The sequence below is a fragment of the Octodon degus genome, unplaced genomic scaffold (assembly GCF_000260255.1).
Source record: "Octodon degus isolate 3935 unplaced genomic scaffold, OctDeg1.0 scaffold00008, whole genome shotgun sequence".
Lineage (NCBI taxonomy): Eukaryota > Metazoa > Chordata > Mammalia > Rodentia > Octodontidae > Octodon > Octodon degus.
Window position 1 is genome coordinate 11,499,304 of NW_004524584.1, and position 21,885 is coordinate 11,521,188.

Consider the following 21,885-nt stretch of genomic DNA (forward strand, 5'->3'; position numbering starts at 1 on the left):
AGATTCTCTCTCTCTCTCTCTCTCTCTCTCTCTCTCTCTCTCTCTCTCTCAATGGCTCTTCCTAACATTAGTCATGTTCTATCTGCTAACTCCAACCCTGTCTTGGCATCACCGACTATTGCACAGAGAACACTATTGCACCCTCACACTTGAATCCTGAAAACCAAAATGCTATCAACTTCACATTATTTTCTAAAGCACAGTTTGTGTTACAGTATTTCTCAATCTTGGGATTTCTCAACTTACAATACAGTGTTTTCTGTGCCAGCGTTCTCTGGTCTGGGGAAGGTGATGTTAACACACTTGGCTTTCAGATCATTGTTGGGATATTTGTTGATAGAACCTGGGGAGAGAAGGGGCTGGTTAGGTTAGACTTTATCCTCTTACATTATGACTGTCACCCAAAGTCATGTCACCTTTTCCTGTTGCTGATGGGTAGTTTCAAAAACAAATTAATTTTAAGGGTCTAGGCAAAGTAGACACACTTTGATATGCAAATACCCTATTTTGACTAGTCAACAAGACGTAGCAATAACTGAATAAACATTCCCGTGTTCTGTATGTCACGAGTTCATGATATAATTTAAGGACATCTGTTAATTCCTCCTATAATTTGTTTTCTCCTGAGAAATGGAGTGTCTTTCTAGGAGACTTCATTAGTTATTGAAATTACCTGGTTTTTAAAGCTTAGGGTTGGGAAAAGACACTGTTTTTTGCCTGCTATTAAACATAACTTCTAAATTTCAAAATTCCCTAGGGCTATGTGAGTTCTGGGGCACTGTGATGACCCAAAAAACTAGCAAACTCCCAGCAGCTACAGTCAGCCATCAGAGTAGACTCTGCCCTGTTCCAGAGTCCCAGTATAGGCCAAGACTTGTTTGGCACCCTAAGATCTTGAGTGTGTTGTTGTGCCTATGTCTAAAATGACCTCATGGACAGAATCTGGCGCAACCACTCTGAGTTCTCTGTGTAAAAACGCCCTTGAAAAATCCCTACATTGCTGTGCCTGAGCTAGCTGTCTGGGGTAGAGGCTGTTGAAGACATCTATGCCTTGAGGTCAGAATTCCAGCTAGAGCCAAGGTTAATTTACAATGCAAAACAAAGCAGAAGTCTTTGGAAGAGGTAGAGGATGGTGACAGTGGTCCTGTTTATTATAGCAACTTACCTTAAGATTTCAGTAACTGAAGTTTAGTTTAAAGGACAAAAATATCGCTGTGGGGTCAGAATGTGTGGGGTTGAGTCTAGAATTTCCCAGTTATTTATTGTGAGTTGTTAAGCAATTTATTTAATGTCTCTGAACCTCATTTTTTCCTTTATTAAGAAGGGGTTATGATTATTTTCTTTTGAGGACTGAATATTAAATTAATATGATCCATCAAAAGAACTTGGCACACAGTAAGCAATTATAAGTAATGTGCACATAACAAACAGATTAGGTTATAGGAAGCTCTTCACTTAGCTGAAGATTTCCTAGCAAGAACTCTTACAGGGAAGCATCAGTGTTCAAGGTCAACAAAAGCTCAAGTTTTTCTGAGATTTTTTTCACTGCACTTACATTCCACCACTTATAAGTGAAGTGAGGACCATTTGACTACTTCCACTGATGGATGGTACAAAGAGACATTAAATCAGTTGGAAAGAAAATCTTTTTTTAAAGACTGGGGATTGAATCTAGGGTTTCATGTATGTTAGACAAGCAATCTACCACTGAGTGCTTCCCACAGACCTAGAAGAAAATGTCTTTTTTTGTGTGTGTGTGGAATTGAGACTTGAACTTGGGCCCTTGCACTTGCCAGGGAAGCATCTATTCTAATAAGCCATTTCCCCAGCCCCGAGAATGTCTTGAATAACTTACGTCTAATTACGTGAACAAATGGCTTGATGAACTTGATGATGTAGTTCAAATCTGGCTTGTGGGTCCTGCCAAGCTGGACTAAGTGATGATCCAGGGGGTGGCTGGCTAATTCTTCTAATTCCTTGTCATTGTGTAGAGGACCAAAGGAAAATACAAATATGGTGTAGCCTTGACACTTCGCTCTCAAAGATACATTCCTTAAGATTTCCTTGTCTAGAGGGTTGGTTTCCCCAGCAGATATTATAAAGATAACTCTGTTTTTCCTCAGATTAGGGGTCCCTACAAAGACATTATCAATTGTCCACTGCAGGGCATGGCCAATAAAAACATCTCCATTGAGCTGTTCAAGAGAATGTTGGACGTGATGTTTCATTTGATGTATATTGCTATAAGTAATCAAATCAAATTCCAGGTAGACAGGGCATTCTTCAGTGTCAGGCAGATATCCAGGAGGAGAGTAGGTCAGGACAGCCACTCTGTCTCCTAAGGTGGATGTCAGGGGATCTGGTGTAACATGGAAGTAATCTAGAACTGAGGTTACAAAAGCTTTCACTTCCTTAAATTCATCATGCCCTATTCTTTGGGAGGCCTCTATAAGGAAGGCCACATCCATGTAATATGCCTGAAGAGAGACATCTCCTTGTCCAAAAGTCACAACTGGTTCTTCTCTCCTGCCATGATTTTCATATCCTGTAACAGAATAACTCAAGTCACTGTTCCTTACAGAAAAGAAACTCCCAGACTTGGGTGGCAAATAACTGGTGTGAGGCATTGCCTCACTCCATTTCCATACCCATAGCAGACATCACTAATCAACCACAGAACTTGTTCCCCAATGCATTTGCCAATCTGTCATCCCATAGTGCATGCAGAGCTATTGCCATTTGATACATGTTGTCAACAAAAAGAAACCTATCTGCTAACACATTTCAGATCTTTTGTCAGTGTATTGATTATCCCCAACTATTTTTTATGAGTGAAATATATTTTTTGAGCAAAATATATTTATTGAGGGAAAGAAAGCTCCTTTCTGAAAGAGGGGCAGAAGAGGGGCCCGAGTGGGTTGTTCCCCAGAAGCTGTCTCTTTCAGGGACTTTTATAGAGGAAAACCATGCGGTGAGGCAGGTCTAAGGTGGTGGAGAACATGGGAACTTGCTTAGGTGAGCATGAGGTGGGACAAAACTATGGTCAACCAATGAGATTACAAGCACCATTGCTCAGGTAAAATTGAGTAAGTCCAGGACCAAACGGGGAAGCGAGTCACATAGCAAGCTGAACAGAGTCTCTTCCTGTTCCCCCAACTATTTTGATGTGATATATGTTTAGTGGATTTCACATGATTGCAAAACGTGAAGCAGACATTTCCATCTACTGAGAGATTTAATTATATTTAGTGATAAAAAATTATAGATGATAAAGTAACATTAATTGGTGGCACAAACTCATACACCTTTATGCACATATCCATAAAACACTGCACGAAGTGATAGCATGAGACAAAGTATACATAAGTGTTGACGTTAGAATGTAATGTTGTGCAAGACATTATATACTTTAAGACTTTGGTGTTCAAAAACCTGCTAGATTGCAGACAGTTTATTAGCCCATGATGAGATAAGGAACTTGCACTGTGATACAAGATGACTATATTACTAAGCACTGATTAGTTCAGCTGACAATGGTCTTCTCACAGCAAGACTTTCTCGAAGAAGAAGAAGAAGAATAGAGTTCTACAATTTACATTTGGACGTAAGCTTATTGTATTACAGACCAGCACTTCAAGTAACGCTCCTCCAAAGCTATGGGATTCTGAAACCAGCCTATAGTCATGGGAATGATAGCTCATTAGTGAGGTCACAACAGGAAATGCTAGCTCAGAAAGACAGGAAGCACATGACCAATGTTCTTTTCTTCCATTATAGAAGCATGTCTGAAACATAATAAAGCAATAAAAATAGTTTTAAACAGCAGAAGATGTACTGATCTCTGTTCTTGCCAATGTTCTTTTCTTCTATGATAGAAGCATTTTTTTCAAAAGCAGTACTGAAGTGATAGAAGCATGTTTGAAACATAATCAAGCAATACAAATATTTTTTAAATAGCAGAAGATGTACTGATCCCTGTCCCCAGCTCTTCACTGGACGCTTTTACATCTATTATTGTACTTATTTCTCATAATGAATCAATTAGTCTTTATTAATGCTATAAAATCTTAATACAGAAATAGAATGCAACAAACACATGTTACTAATAGGGCCAATGCTTATTAGTCAATGTTTGAGCACTCAATGAGGCAGCCCACCATTACTGAGGTAAGCTCCATATTACCTTTTTATCTGTTGTTGAATTTGACTCTCTAAATTTTTGTTTAGAATTTTGCATATGTATTTATGAAGAGTGTTGATCTATAGTCACTCTTTCATATACTATTTTTGTCTGATTTTGGTATCAGGTAATCTCTCTTCAAAGAATGAACTGGGAAATATTTCCTCCTCTTTAATTTCCTGGAAGAGTTTGTGTAGAATTGGTATTAGTATAGCCTCAACATTTTCTTCAATTCATCAGTAAAATCATTAGTGCCTGGAGTTGCTCTATGGGAAAGTTTGAACTACATATTCAATCTCTCTATTAGGTATAGCCTGTTTAAGCTATTACTTCGTGAGTGAACTTTGTAATTTGTGCATTGTAAGAAATTGCTGGTTTTCACCTAGGCTGTCTACTTTATATGCAAAATTGTTATGTCCTGGATTATCATTAATATTTTCTAAGTTCTTTGTTCATTAATATAAGTTCTTTCTTCATTAATATCTATAGAATAAGGCTCCTCTCTGTCATTCTATTGGCTATCTGTGTCTATTCTCTTTTTCTGGTGAGTTTATTTATAGATTTATCAACTTTATTAGTTTCAAAGAAGTATTTCTTGATTTTGTTTTTTATCTTTGCTTTTTCTTTTCTATTTTGAATTCTACTTAAATTTTATTACTTTCATTTGTTTGTCTTGAGTTTAATTTCTTTTTCTTTTTCTGAATTCTTAAGACAGAAGTGAAGTAATTGATTTGAAGCCTTAATCAATATAGGCAATGCTACAAATTTCCTTGTAAGTATTGCTTTCTTTTTTATTTTATTTTCTTTTTTCTTTTTTTTTTTAGTATTGCTTTCTTATAGTCATATCCATTCTGATGTTGTATTCATTTTCATTCATTTCAAAATATTTTTTAAGTTCTTTGTTCAGTTTGCATGTAGTTGAGCATTTTTCAAAGATCTTCCTGTTACTGACTTTTTATTCAGTTTACATAGCTTAGGTGAAATACAGAAATTTCATGTGGTGCACATATTACCAAAAGTCACTTGGGAAGAAATAACTTAGCCTATACTCAATAGATTGAAATTGTAGTTCAAATATTCCCATAAAAAAATTTTAGACACAGATTACTTTACTGGTAAATCTGACAGAATATCCAAGGAATAAATAATTCCAATTCTATGCAAACTCATAGATTAATTGGAATCACTTAAAATCTTGAATATTGTTTTACAGCTCATGACATTATCTTGATGAATGTTTCACGTGTGTTTAAAGAGATTCTATTCTGCAACTGGATAGAGCATTCTATAAATGTAAGCAAGGTCAAATTAGCTGATAGTGTTATTCAAACCTACTATAATCCTGCTAATTTTATGTCTAGTTTTTCTGTCAGTTATTAGGAGAGAATATTGAAACTCATCAAACTCATCAACACTCATTCTATTGAAAAATATTTTTGCTGCTTGACTTGTGGTCACTCTTATAGCTATATTTTCAGCTTTGCTGATTTTTTTTGTGGCCAAATCTAAATTGCCATTAATTTCCTATCCAGTGTATTGTTCATCTTAGATATTATACTTCTTATCTTCACAAATTCCATTTGAATCTTCTTTTTCATGTATTTGGTACCGGGTCTCACTATGCAGTTCAGACTTGTAGTGATCCTCCTGTTTTCAGCCTCCCCAGCACTGGGATTACAGGCGTGCCCCACCATGCCTGGTCTTGGTGGCTGGCTTGGTGTGCCCGCAGTGGGGCTGGTGTAGTGTGCGATACTGGGATTGATTCCTGGTCCTTGCACTTGCCTAAGCAGGCACTTAGACTGCTGAGCTATCTCTGCAGCCCTGAATCTTCTATTATTATCACTTTTATCATTATCACTATTATTATTATTAGTCTTTTTTGAGGCAGGGTTTCACTATGCAGCTCAGGCTGGCCTTGAACTCACTTTGTAGCCCAAACTGGCCTCAAATACACAACAATTCCTCTGTATCAGTCTCCTGTATGCTAGGATTGCAGGCATGCACCACTATAACCAGACTTTCCTTTTTTTTACCTTCTGTGTCTCTACTTGTTTTTGTGACATGTGGAATACAGTTAGGATAATTTTTAATATACTTAATATATTTTTCTGATAATCATAATATCTATGCCAGTTCTGATTTCTTTTTGAGTGATTATACTCTTCATTGCAAGTCATATCTTCCTGCACCTTTCAATGCCAGATATCATAAAAGGTTCGTTGTTGGGCATGGGATACCTATATATTCATGTAAACGTTTAAGAGCTTTGTCCTAGGAGGGAATTAAGTTACGTGAGAAGAGTTGGGTCATTGAAGGTCCAGCTGTTATGATTGGTTAGGTGAGTCCAGAGTACTGCTTAACTTAGGGCCAATTATTTCCTATTATTGAGACAAGACCTTTCTGAGTTTTCTTTCAACTACTCTGTGAATATGAGTTTTTCCAACCTTGCTGGTGAATAAAGGCCCTGTGCAAGGGAAGGGCTTGATGCTCCTTTCGGATGGCTCTTCCCCAAGCTTCAGACAGTGTGTGCTCACATGCATACGCAGTCAGCGTTCTGCTGGTGAATCCATGGAGACCTTCTGCAGATCTCAGACATTCTTTCTCAGTAGGTCTCTCCTCTCTGGACCTCTGTTCTGTGAACTGCTAACCCTTTGGTGGTCTCCCTGGACTCTCAGCTTTGTCTCCTCATCTCTGGGAGTTCACTAAGATGCACCTGAATTCTCCCTTCCCACATGGTGGACTGGAAATCTCCCAAGGTAGTAAACTAGAACAACAGTAGGGTCTCCTGATTGGTTTCCCATTTCTCAGGATCACTATCTCAAATTTCCTAATGTTCAGTGTCGTTAGAAGTGTTGGTTATTTCAGTCAGAAGGTATATCTGGGTGCTTTATTCCAATTTGGGTAGAAAATGGGGGGAATGACTGTCACATCTGAAATGCTCCACAGGCTTTTCCTTTTCCGAAGGATTAAGAATTAGTCATGTACGTACCAGATCCTTCCTTTATTAATGCATCTATAGCCCTGAGCATAAACATGTTTGACATGTATGGGCCCTCCCATTCTCCACCAGGAGCCCAGTTTCCTACTTTTCTTAGAATTTCTCATGGAGTTGGAGGTCCCTGATCAGGCTACTAGCTATGAAACAAGAGGTGAATAAAACAACACCTGTGTTATATTCTTATTTGCTATTGATAGTGCACAATGCACATCAGCACCAAAAACTTACCTAGCATTCTCAACCATAGTGTGTTAGGAACTATGAAGATTAATTATATGGACATTGCTGCCTTTGGAAGCTTAGGTTTCTGGGCTTGACTATTGTCTGCTCTGCCCCTAATATATCTGTTTTCCAACAATAGTACTTCAGTGTCTTTTTAAAAAACTAAGCCACACACTTTGTTAAAACAGTGAAGAAAGTTTCATAAATGTTCTGGTAGAAGAAGAAGGACTGATTTATAATGGTAGTAGAATATTTTTTCTTGGACACTCATACCGGAAGTATCATTGGTTTTCCCATTTTCTTTCTATCAGTGAGCAAAAGCTCAATTCTTTCCCAAATACCTGGAAAAGCTATTTTCAAAAGAGATATATTTCAGCTAAAACAATAGGGTTGGCATGAGAATCAATGGAACTAAATGAATATGATTTTTTTCCTGGAAAACACTACATTTTTTGTCAAAAATAAGGTGTGATTATTCTACATTTTCTCAATTCCTTAAGAAAACAGGAATTTCAGAAATATTTTCCTTTAAGAAAACTTACTGGCATATGAATAAAATATACTCATCTCAGAGCAATGTTGGGTATTTTCTAGAAATGTCAACTGGACCATAAAACCTCTGTGGAGGAGTTTCCCCAGAATAACAGGGGAAGGAGAGCTGGATCACTTTATTATACATAAGACTTGGATGAAATAAAGGATATGGCTAGATTTCCAGGGAAGAATCTCTAGAGACTGTCCTAACTTTGGCCAAAGATTTAAGCCACAATATCAAGTATGTTCTCAGAAATTCAAGGAGAATTGGGCATAGGAAGAAAATTTAACAGAAGAGAGAAGTTAGAGGACCTGAGCCATTTGGACCGTGATTAGCGTGTTGTCAGGCAGCTACCCTGAATTTCTTGGCATTTGTGGGAAACCTCAAGACATTCAGGAGTTATCTTGTGGTCTCTTTGGAATTTGTCCAAGGACAAAATTAGCCATGTGTTCTCCATAACAAATCTCATGCACAGTTGGGGCTAGCTTGTGCGCACAGTTCCATCTACTTGAATTATAGCTGTTTCTTGAGTTAACACTTCTCTGAATGAGTTCTCATAAGGTTGTCAATGCTTTCCTTTTGAGTTTCTACTTCTTAAGTACTGACGTGGGCATTCAGTAGGGTTCAGGTCTTGTGCTCAGTTCTAGACCTGCCTTCTCTTACTGAATCTTTCTTCTGACATCAGGAGGGAGGATTTGTCATAATCTTTGTTTTATAAAGGAGGAAACTAAGGCTTAGAGAAGGTTAATAACCTGGCCAAGAAATGGTAGCTGGTCAGTGGTAGAGGCAGAGATTAAATCCATTTCTGTCTAACTCTTGAATCATTTATTAGATATGAAGGTGGAATAGAAACACCAAACAACACAGTAACAGCTTAACTAAACACCTGGGTACCTGGTTTGAAGAGGATGGTTTTCAGTCAGTTGATATTCCTTCTAACTAAAGCCACCAAAGAATATCTGCCTCTAAAAGTAACTAATTATGAAAATTAGTTACAATTTGGATTTTTCACTAGGCATTGTAGAGCACTGCTCATGAGCAGAACTTTTGAAGCTTGAATCTTGTCTCTTCCCAGTGTCAGCTCTATAGCACTGAGTCTTTGTGGGCCTAAGTTTCATCTAAATCCACATAATAAACTACGACTGGACAAACTATTTCAGAAAAGAACCCTAAATTGTGTGCACAGTGCCTAGTATACCTTAAGTATTCCACAAATTTTATTTTTAGAAGGAAACAAAGAGAAAAATCTTAAGCATCTGTAAATCCTTTATAAGATAGCATATTCTGTGGTTTCCATAAAAAATGCAGAGTGAGTTTGTATAGATGCACACTTGAGGGTACACATGCTCTAAAAGAAATGAGGAAGATAATTCCATTGTGTTTGTGCATGTCCACTCCTAGAAAAGTTGGCAATAATTTTACATTCTTCTGCATTTATCATCACTTACCCAGGCCTGTCCTTCCTTCTGCCTTGTGAGGTCACAGGTCTAGGGCTGAGGTCAGAAGGGAAGAAGTCACAACTTTGTGTCTGACTGTGTCATTGATTTTATGTCAAAGGGAAGAAGAGACATTTGAAGATCTCCATCCTCATCACTGTGGCCATCTCCAACACTATCACTGCTTTGCAAAATGAAGTCATGTATATAAAGTGCTTACATGATGTCCAGCCTTGAATTGCACTCAATAAGTAACACCTTCTGTGAGTATTATTATTTCTCATGCATTATTCAACAGTGAGACAATATACACAAATGCTTTGAGAATTGGCCTGTGTGGAATAAATGTTGACCTCCAAATTCCATTTGCATTTTTATTGAGCTGAATATTTTGTGACTTCTATTAGGTGCTTTTTTTTTCCTATACATACTTTACTTTGCAGGTTACAAACTTCTTGAAGACAAGACCTATATCTGAGTTTTTATCTAACCACTCTAAAGAGCCTAGCTAAGGACTAAATCAGAACAGGAGCCATTACATTTGTGACATGAAGGGATGTCTGAGCAATCCTGGGAAAACCAATGAGAGTGATAACAGAGTCATTTCTAAGGGCATCTACCACCATCGCCACAACTAACCACGTTACCACTTCCACCACTGTCATTGCATGACCACCATCACTACTACCCACCCTCATACCTTTACCTTCATCACTACTGCCACCTCTGCCACCACAACCATTACCACTACCTCTTCACACCATCACTACCCCCCATTTTCACACATTTATCTCCATCACTACCATCTCTACCACCAGTATCACCACCACCATCCTTACCATCTAACATCAACGATGACAAACACTTCCACCACCACTGTTTTTACTACTACAAGGGGTTAGCACTGGCATCACCACCACCACTCCATCATCACCCCTTCCTCTCTCCCCTAATCTCTACTTCAAGTGTCAAAGTCTTACTCCATTAGAAAGGGAATCCCATGAAATAAAATATCACCTATGCTCTACAGCATTGCTTTATTAGTTGCATCAAAGAGCTATATGAGATATAAGAAGCAACATCACTATACATCTGAATTCAAATAGTCCATGTGCCCTAACTCAGTTCTCAGTAGTTTCGTCCACAAGACCTTCAAGAAAGACAACCAAAAAGAAAGAGAGAATTTATAGTCAATTCCCAAGCAAATATGAATGCAACTTCAACAGACTTTAAAATACAGTAGCACATTTATAGAAAAATCAAAGAATATATTCCACACTAGTAATAATTCAGTTTACTATACTGTTTGAGGTTTTGTATAAGTATTTTACATTTTGTGGATATACTTAGATTTTTTTAAATGTTTTTTAATATTTTTTTTTTTGGAACTGGGGATTGAACTCAGGCCCTTGGGCTTGCCAGGGAAGCGCTTATTCTACTGAGCCATCTCTCTGGCCCCTAGATTTTTTCTTTAATTAGCAGAATTCTAAAGGTACAATGGGGAAATAGTGGACAGGGTGTATAAGTCGTGGGCTTCTCTAATGATTCTGAGAGTACTATGACCTTGAATCATGAGATTTTACTTAAAGCAGGATTGCTCTCACTACTGACAGTTTGACCTGATAATTATTTGTTATGGGGACTGTCTTGTGTACTATGGGATTCTTAGCTGTATCTGTAACCTCTACCCACTAGCTGCCACCAGGACCCTCCATTTGCGACAACAATAAATATCTCCAGATATTGTAATAAGCCCACCTGAGGGGAGAGAACAGAATTATTCCCAAGTGAATTTACATAGGTGGTCACTAAATATCTTCTATCAATTAGTGATTGATTCAAAACTAAAGATAATTTGAAGATCAGAGTGAAATTAAAGTTAGAAACGCAAAGGAAAACAAAATCCATACATATTCTCTTGTGCACAACTCTACTCTAGTCTGAAGACAAAAGTGGTACTTCTCACTTTGTAATGAATTCACAGAAAGAACACCAGTTGAGAATGATTTCCCTCTATGTGACTCTCCTTAGGCATACTCTACATCATCAATCACTTTCCTCTTTGGCCCCATAATCTCCTTGATCAGAAAATTTGGGACACTACCGAGTTACATGAGGTTACAGTACAAGTTCTCATATGTCCTGAGTCTTAATTGACCTTAGAAGGCTAGGGCCAAAATGTTGACTTTCCTTGCATCCCTCCTTTTTCTCTAATTTTGGTCTGCAAACTTAGGTTGTTAACCATCCAGAAGACAAGCTTATTGTTATTACCATACAATTTAGGCTGTTAAGCTTAACCTCACTATCTGTCTGCATATCAAACATCTTAGGCATAATATGGAACAGGCATTTTTCATCAAGTATTGATATGTTGAATATGATAAAAACATTTAAAAATTAGAGTACATTTTAAAAATAGGCATAAAGAATTATATACTTCTTATGTTTACACATAAGTCCAAAAATCTTACCATATACAACCTTGAAGCAGGACAATCCCACAATATTCCTTTTCCTGTCTCTTGCTTTCCTTCACCACCGCCTTCTTCTTGAACATCCATCTACCCTAGAGACAACATAGCAGCAACTGGCATGTCATGACAAGCAGCCCATAACCAGAAGACCAGAATGACAGGCACTCCAAGCATGAAACTACTATTACAGATTACCATCTTCAGTGCAGTTGCTTAGTTCACAGGTATCAATATACATAGTTAGTCAGGGTGAGAATCTTTCCAATTAACTGCTAGATTCAAAAATCTTCTGAAGATTCTCAAGATCATTGTCTTGCCCATCTTCTACATATAGCTGTATGGCTTGGCTTATTCATGTTTCCTAGCTCTTCTCCTTTCCTTCTCTTGATTAGTTAGTCCTTGAGATCCTGCTTTCCTTTTTACTTGTATAACACCTTTCTATTTGTATTTCTTCTTTTGAGTTCTTATACTAGGGAAACTATATGATATTTATACATGTGTGTCTGGTTTATTTCACTTATGAGTATGTTCAAGTGGCATCCACTTTAATATAAAGGCTTTGAGTTTATCCTTCTTTTTTTTAAAATTATTTATTTATTTATTTATTTTTTAATTTTGTGTGTGTGTGTGTGTGTGTGGCCAGCTCAGCCCACCAGGGGGGCGGGGCTGGCTGGCATGTGGTGCTGGGGGATTGAACCGCGGTCCCTGTGCTTTGCTTAGCTTGTTCTAGGTAGGTGCTTTAGACCACTGAGCCATCTCACCAGCCCCGAGTTTATCCTTAATAGCTGAATAATATTCCATTGTGTAAAAATACCACATCTTTTTCAACCATTCCTCAGGTAATGGGCATAGAGAGCACATTGGCCAAGCAATGGCCGTGACTCATCCACATGACTGACACTGACAAAGGATCTGCAATCTGAGGTACAGGATCTCAGGATAAATCCTGAAGGGATTTCACTGACCTTATCAAACCCAAAAGCTACAATTCTTGTTGCATAGGTCCTGCTTTACCTTGGTCTTAACCATCCAGCAGAAAAGCACAAAAATGAAATAGAAGAAGTAAAGCCATGCTGTTATGTTGAGCTGTAGGGGACTCAGGTCAACAATTTCTGACATTGCCAGTGAAGCGGAAGACCCAATACTATTATGGGCTACTGGACTCTCAGAATATCTTGCTGAGTTTACACACCTATAATATTCAAATAACGGAACTTAACAAAAAAAGGGTATACAAATGAATGTCCATTTTGTATCTGTGTATTCAAAGTGATTAGGATAGATATATAGTTCCATTCTCTTAATGAACAGAGTCATTTGATCTAATGGTGTTTGTAAACAGGATATCATGTCTGCATCTTGTACAGCAATTAACCATAGGAAGAATGTATGCAATGTGTTAATCATTGAAACTGTCCTACCAATTCGATTTGAAACTGTCTCATTGCTATTTGTTTATCAACAAAATTATGGGGGGAAAAAAAAGAACACCAGTTGAAATTGGCCTAATATCTAGGGCTTCTAAGGAACAAGGTTTAGACTGTTTAGATTGCTATTTAACATTTATTTATAGTTATTCTGTTCTTTAATCCTTAAATCCCACTATCTCCTCACAAACGATCTATAAACTGCTGTACAGGATTTCAGGGTAAAGCCTGAGGGGATTTGACTGACTTTGGCAGATACAAAAGTTACATTTCTTGTTATATAAGTCTTGCTTATCTTGGTCTTAATCATCCAGCAGAAAAGTATAAAAACAAAGTATAAAATGTAGGGGGCTGGTGAGATGGCTCAGTGGTCTAAAGCACCTACTTAGAACAAACTTAGCAAAGCACAGGGACCGCGGTTCAAACCCCCAGCACCACAGGCCAGCCAGCCCCGCCCCCTGGTGGGCTGAGCTGGCCACACACACACACACACACACACACACACACACAAATAAATAAATAAAATTTTTTAAAAAGCACTTTAAAAAAAAAAAAGTAAAGCCATATTAATATGCTGAGCTGTAAAAGGCTCAAGTCAACAACTCCTGACATTGCCAGTCCTACAGATAACCTACTACTATTATGGACTACTGGACTATATTGGATTATTTTACTGAATTCACGCACCTACAATACTTAAGTGACAATGGTATGCCCATCTCTGACGAAGCTAAACAACAACAACAAAAGATAATACAAATGAAGGACTGTTTTGTATCTGTATATACAAACTAGTTAGGATAGATATACAGCTACTTTCTCTTAATTCAATGAGAAAAAATATTTTTACTAATAGTGTTTGGACAGGATATCATATCTGCCTCTTGTACTATGAATAACCACTAAGAAGATAACAATATGCAATGTATTAATTATTGAAACTGTTCTCTTACTCAGTTTTGAAACTATCTTATTGCTATTTGTTTCTCAATAAAATTAATTAAAAAATAGAAAAGATAAAGAAGCAGATTGTCTTTATCTTGATACTGGTTAATGCAGCAACTTTGGTAAAAGTACTATGCTCACCGTTGGGCCAAGAGTTGTTACTTAATTAGAATTAAACTACATAGATAGCTCAGCAGATTAAAGTGCCTGCTTAGATAGATGCAGGGACCGGGGTTTGATCCCAGCCGTACAGTGCCAGCCCTGCCCCTAGGGTGCACTGAGACAGCGATTGAGCCTGGACATGGCATCATGCACCTGTAATCCCAGCACTTGCGAGGCTAAAAACAAGAGGATCCCTACGAGACTGATTTGTGTAGTGGGACCCAGTAGGTCCTGTCCTAAGTACATTTTTTTTTAAAAAAAGAACTAAACTTCCCATTCTTTTTTACGTAGTGTAGAAGAACATCTCATTGGTAAGTACTTAGAAGGAACTGCATTTTGTAAGGGATTTAATATTAAATCCCTTACTGCATGTGGCGTGGCCAGAATGCTTTATAGTATCTTTACATAATCTCTACCTATTTGGGTCTTCTCTGTTTTGTGAGACAGATATTGGCTGCCTGGCTGGCTGGATCAATAAAATAAAAATTATAACCCAGTTCACCTGGAACCCTTTGGAAATATGATTCTTACTTCTTTTCTGTGATATTAGATACCTGATTGCTTTCAGCTCTAGTGGGAACACAGATGAAAGGAAGTTAACACCCCATAGTGGCAGAATGTGTAGTGGTTCTCACTACACATAGGCTTTAGCAGATGTGTCTGTACGGCTTAAGTCCCAGACTGCCGAGCCCCATCCCCAGAATGAAGCTGCCCTATAAAGACCGTATGTGGGGAAACAGTTTCTCTCCCTCATTCACATCCTTAAATATGAAGCAATAGTTCAAAGGAAGGATTAGGAGTCTGCCTGTGGTGGACTTGCCGATAATTCTGACTCAGGATGCTCTAGAACTAGATAAAGGAGTGGAATTGCAAATGAACTCAATGTAAATTAGAGCAGATAGGAAGAAGCAGAGGGAAAGATGTGGGTAGGAAAACACTTGTGGTTACCATGTGAGGGATGGTGCTACACAGCTTCCTGCAGTCCGTAGGGTGCTGTGAACTATCGATTTCTTACATGGTTAAGATTCCTGACTTTCCCTAAGACCTCTCTCAATTCAAGGGTAGAAAGACCAGCCATCAGCTGTAAGAATTACATTATAAATAAGTAATAAGCAGAGCATGTGGGGGTGTTTATGGAAGCTATCGACCCTTTCTTTGTATAATACATTTGAAACTTATTAGCCCTACTCTTAGCAACTGAATAATGTACCTGAACCACAACGCATTACACGGGAAACTCTCAGCAGTTTTTGGTAAGTGAGTTAAGATGATTTGGACGTGAGGGGGATTCTAGAAACACTTATGATTTCACTTTCAGGTTCAGTTGAGAGGAATACCCTTAGATCTGAAGCGCTCTGCTTCCAGGCTATCACAGCCTGACATAATCCTCCCTGAAACTCCCATTCTTTTGTAGACACACTTTCCCTACTGGAATTATGAAGTCATTTCTTCAACCACAGTGGACCTTAGCACTCACTACAAATGTCTTGATTCTCACGTCTGGAAAATCACATGAAAACTCTTTATTAGTGAACAATGCCCATTAATGTCTCTCTCCCACTCTCCTTCTTTTTGTCTCTCCCTCTCTTCTCTTTTCCTCTCCCTCTCTCCATTCTCCTCCTTTACCCTTCTCCCTTCCCTTTCTCATAATCCAGTTATATCTATCAATCTTTCTTAAAGGGTTCAGACATCTGAATTTTAAATGCTTGTTCTAATAAAGCTATCACAAATGACAATTTACTGTCTAGCACTAGCTTTTATCATTCTTTATGAACCAAATCACCATAAATTCCTGTGTCTTGAAGGCTGTTACAATTAGCATAGCATTAAAATGAATAACCAAAATAAACAATATCCATTAAAAAAAAATAAACATTTAACTCACTTAATTCTTTTGTTTAGGCTATGCCTATGTGAGAATTCAGAAATTAGTTTACTAAACTAAATTTAGTTTACTAAAAGAAATTATACATACTTGGATGCCTTTGCACCAGGGTACTGAGCACATCTAACTTGACAGTGTCACTTTGCTACATGACTGGCTTCCTAGTTCGATCCTGACTTAACCAGTTTTACCTGAGCTATTATACCTGTGATCTTACTGGTTGAACATAGTTTTGTCCCACCTCATGCCTACCTTGCAATTTCCCATTCTTTTCCACCTTGGACCAGCCTCACCTTGTAGATTTGCTCTTTAAAATTCCCTAAAAAAGGCAGGTTCCTTGACAACCCACTTGGGTCCTCTTCTGTCTCTCAGAAGCTTTCTTTTCTTCAGTAAACATATTCTGCTCTTTATCTCCATTGTTCCTGTTATGGTTTGTGGCTAGTTGTCCCTCTAAAACCTCATGCAATTATGGGGCGGACTTCTAGAGTTTGTGATTAATTCATGATCCAGTACTGAGATTATAGGTATGAATGCTGCTGGGATTATGGATATAAGTGCTACTGGGATTATGGGTATAAATACTACTGGGATTATGGGTATAAATACTACTGGGATTATGGGTGTGAGTGTTACATTTGGCCTGGGGCAGATAGCCTGAATGTAACATAAGGGCGACAGACTTCCTTTTTATAGCCATTGTTGCTGGTACTCCTCCTATTTGTTCTTGCTATTTTGCTGTTTTCTGCGACCATGAACTGCTGTCCTCTGACATGTGCCACTCTACCTTGGAGCCAGCTGAATATGGACTGAAACTTCCACAAACTGTCAGCTAAATAAGGCTTTCCTTCCTTAATTTTGGGTGTCGGGTATTTTGTCCCAGTAACCAGAGAAAACTAACTGAGACAGTTCCTAAATTCGTTCTTTGGTTTTAGAGAACATGAAGTTGTACCAGATACTCAGCTAGTTGGGAGTTCCTTTCTCCTATATCAACACAAGTGTTGAATCCAAGAAAAAGAAAATGTAACCAGGGAACCTGCTAAGAATGAATATTACAGTATGAAAATGAGCCCTTTTTTTTTTTTAATACTTTCATACTCTAACTACTTACATGACACTTTTGACAAAGTGCTTAAGATTCTGGCATTCTGGCCAAATGAACATTTTGGAAAACTTTAAATGCGTAAGTTGAATAGTCTGTTTGGAATTCCAAACTTATAAAGAAAATGCAGACATAATCATACTTCAGATTTGTTTACTGTTATCAAACCCTGCTTTGATTTTTAAATATAAAAGGCAGTGCTGGCCAAATAGCTCAGTGGATTAAAGAACCTGCAAGCAGGCTCAGGGGCCAAGGGTTCAATCCCTGGGCCTGCCATGCTGGCCCCACCCCTGGGGTGCACTGAGACAGCGATTGAGACTGGGCATGGTGGTGTGCACCTATAGTCCCAGCTCTTGAGAGGCTGTAAACAGGTAGATAACTACAAGTCTGATCTAGTAATGAGACCCTGAATACCCTGTAGACCCTTCCCTAAGATGCAAAACTAAATAAATAAATAAATAAATAAATAAATAAATATAAACAGCAGGCATTGGGGGAGTTTATGCTCTACCATTGTTGGGTAAACCCCCAAATAAAATTTATACCTTCTTGTGTAGTTACAAATTCTGGGTCACTGACCACCTTTTTAAAATCTTTTTAAATCCCTCTTTTGCTCTGTTATTTTCTACTCTGTCTCCTTCTATGTCATACCATCCTTTATACTACAGATTCTGAGAAGTCTTAAAGTTTGGCAAGCATATCAGAGAAAGATATTCTAAGAGCTGCTATCAGAATCAGCTACTTGTCACTATTTAATTTTTCACTTTCAATAAAAGCAGAGGTTGTCACCATCCTCTTGAATTTGAAGAGCCATAGTTGCCTTAGACATCAGCATTAACTTATTTGTCTCTTCACTGAGGCTTAAAGATAAAGCTAATATCTAGATTACTTAAACTTTTTCCATAATTTTTCATTTCCATACCAGAAGTGAGACTTGCAGCTTCTGTGAATTTCTGATCTTTCTCATAGTTAGTCAGTAATTTATGTGGCTCCAGCATTCGGTTTGGGATATAGACCAAATGGTCATCTCCATTTTCTTCCAACACAAAAGATGGATCTCTCCTGGCCCTTAATTCCTGGCTGATGAGACTGTTCATGTCTGCAGAGACCTCATAAACCTCATCAGTAAATCTAAAAGAAAGAAAAAAACCAGAATCTTAGGTGAGCTAACTCTGTGAATGTAAATAAGACATCCCAGTAATTTAATAATTATTTCTTTAAAAAATAGAGTGGTAAAGATGAAGTTAATTTCAACCAAGAAATTCATAGATTTATTATGCATATTATATTTTGCTAAATATTGGCTCTACAGAATAATGAGTTTCATTCTGGCTTGCAGCATTTTGACATATGTGCACACCCATGTAACATATTCTATCATTTCCTTCTTCCCATGTGCCTCTCCCTCCCTCTCCTCTTCCCCAGTACTCTCTCTTTTCTCTGATAGCCTGTCTTTTATTTATGTCATTTCTACCCCACCCCCTAGACTCCACCTATGAGAGAAAACCTGACATTTATCTTTCCAAATCTGGGCGATGATCTCTAATTCTACCCACTCATGCAAATGACATGATTTCATTTCTCTTTATGGCTGAATAATACTTGACTATATATTCTCAAAAACTAAAACTACAACTACTAGTTGACTTAGCCACATCACTCTTCAGTCTTTACCTGAAAAGATTAGCGTCGACATGCAATAGAGATGCTGCCTCCCTACCCTGCTGCACAATTCACAATAACTATGGTAAGGAAACAGCCTAGATGCCTGTCAGCCAATGAACAAACAAAAAATGTGGTATATTTACACATATAACATCCTTTAAAGCCCTGATAAAAATTGCATTATCCTTCCTTTTTTTCACATTTACTTATAGCCCATGAAATACTACTTTAGAATAAGCCCAAGCTGATTTTTATAGAGTTTTAGATAAATGGAAAGAAACTCAATCTTAAATTATTTGGGACAACTTATTTATGTTGATCCAATCCCAGATTGACACAGATTACTGTAGAAAATAGTTGTTTAGTTTACAAAGCACTGCTCTGACAAGAGTAAACATATAAAAGATATCACTTGATATAGTTCCTTTTAAAATGGTGCTGACATATTCTTGGTAGTTGAAGAGTTATCTGTGACAATTTGAGAATTCTGTGTTTTACTTAAATGATAATAGAAAACATATTCAACATAAACTTATTCTGGATCATGTAATTTAATGTAATTTCAATGTCTATGTTTGCATTTTGCTTGAGACCAGTCCTTGGCACCCAGAATACCACTTTAACTGTTGCTACTTAATGAGGGAAGGAAACAAAGTCAGATAGCTGATGTATACCACATGTTCATGTGAAGGAAAAGCCAAGTGACAATTGTAACCCATGCTGTAGAAGATCTTTTAGTAGTGTGGGTAAAAACATGTGGTAGGAGCTCAAGTTCACCATGCAAAAGAGGAGGCCAGCTGAAGGCGCATGTACCTCTGTGACATGCCCCATTATTTATGATTTAGCAAGATATACCATATGCTGTGGTTTTGGGGAATTCCATTTGGCAAAGGAGAATTATACATTACATGAAATTAATGTTGAAAATGTGTGTCATATTGAGTTAGTTTGGATTTGATGATATATAAATATGTTTTGGTTAAATAGCTGTGGAAGAAATACAAGCATATGGTATTTCCAGCTGGATTTACATTGGTGTATTTTAAAATAACATAATAGAACTGGGAATGTAGCTCAGTGGTAAAGCACTTGTCTAGCATGCACAAAGCCCTGGGCTTGCTCCCAGCAGTGCAAAAATAAAGAAAAACAACAACAAAAAATACAGCATTTTGCCTGAAATCCTATAAGCACCTATTTTTCTTTACATAGGTTGGCTTCAAGATTGGGAAACCCTGCTCCATGTGACATTAGTGCCATGTTGTCCTTCAGAAGGTGTTGGCTTCCAGACGCTCCCTTGTTAAAGTACCAAGGGAACAGAATCTGATATTAGCGTCATATGTACTGTCATGAATTCTCAGGAACTTTGACATTCTACTTCTAGATAAACCTAAGAGGGCTTGTGTGTTTTGAGAAGCTCTTTTGCTTACTTGCAATCTAAGAAGAATGAGTGTGTCTAAATCTGGGCTTTCACAAGGCTCAGTCAGGGATCCAAGCTCAGGGAAGTACCAAGAAGGGCCACTCTCCCCCTACTTAAGGTTCAAAACTCAGATTAATTACTCCTATTTTTGTTTAGGTGTAATGCAGTACTAAGAAAAATTATACTGTATGTGTGCAACTGTAACGCGAGGCCTTGAGTGCAATGTTTGGGTGTGAAACAATCATACACAGCCCCAGAGTTCAGTGAGGATAGACTCATTATGACAGGGTTAGCTGTCATAATGCCTTCAAAGAGACATAAAATGGTACAGAAGAAAGGGGTGGACTTTGCTTTGGAATAGAGATGAGCTTCAAAGAGGACACAGCTTCAATATGGGCTAGGGATGGTAGGGTTTCACTGGAAGGAACTGGGTCATCACAGGCTGTGGAACAGAGTGAGTGTGTGTGTGTGCGTGTGTGTGTGTGTGTGCGTGTGTGTGTGTGTGTGTGTGTGTCTGTGTGTGTCTGTGTGTAAGTATAATTCATGCAAAGTAGGAAGCACTGAAGCCAGACCCCAGAGCTTCAAGATAGGGAGGTAGGGGAGATTGAAATAAGGTAAGGATAAAACACGGGTTTCATTCTGAGGGAATTTCAGTACAGGAATTCCTGAGGAAGCATGAACATAAAGGCAAGACTGTACTAAAGCTCATTATGTTATAAAAAAAATCCATCAAACCAGAAAGCATGCCTGAAACGTAACTGTTGCTAAAGAGAATGGGATACGTGAGGGACCTTTACTTCAGACAACCTGTTAGCTTCCTCACACTAATAGCCTGCATAGGCCAGCACAGTAGTCACTTGGAAATAGAACAGCTTCTTCACTCACAGGCTTCCGCTGGTCTGCCTGTCTTGTCCTAAACTGCTGAGCCTACAGGCATCCTCCAGCGTGGGTGGTGGGTACTGATTGAATCCTCCTATTCAGAGAACAAAGCTATAGTTAGATTTCAAAACTAGCAACTGTTCACTAGGTAAAGAGAATTTCAACAGGAATCCTCTTGAAGCAATAAATGTTACTGACACATTGCAACATGATCCGCCACAGTGAAAACACAAAGCAGTAACAACTAGAAAGAGCATTCAAAATTTGATTTCTGAGTGTTTTAGCAGCCAAAGACTTCCTGGAGTCATGAGGAAAGATCTCAGATTGTTCATCTAAGGGTTGCTTGTGATGCAAGCCCAGACTAATATGAACTTAACAGACATTTGATTCACACTCTTTAAAGCTTTTACATTCAGATTGCTACAGAATCAAACACAGAAAATATAATATTTGATTTGAAACTATCTCATTGCTATTTGTTTATCAATAAAATTATGGCAAAAAATACAATATTTTATTATATGATGCTATTTCTGTACTTTTGAATCAACAAGATTTCCT

At 38.0% G+C, this 21,885-nt stretch overlaps 1 protein-coding gene across 1 annotated transcript in view; it reads right to left on the reverse strand.

Moving 5' to 3' along the window:
- The window catches only part of Col6a5 (collagen type VI alpha 5 chain), a 97,537-nt gene that overhangs the window by 5,868 nt on the left and 69,784 nt on the right, over window positions 1-21,885 (reverse strand). Inside the window, exons 34-37 of the mRNA XM_023704480.1 lie at window positions 21,331-21,418; window positions 18,286-18,494; window positions 1,856-2,545; window positions 247-343 (exon numbers count right to left, since the gene is read on the reverse strand). Of these exons, the coding sequence (XP_023560248.1) occupies window positions 247-343; window positions 1,856-2,545; window positions 18,286-18,494; window positions 21,331-21,418 (1,084 nt within the window). The remainder of the gene's footprint in view (window positions 1-246; window positions 344-1,855; window positions 2,546-18,285; window positions 18,495-21,330; window positions 21,419-21,885) is intronic.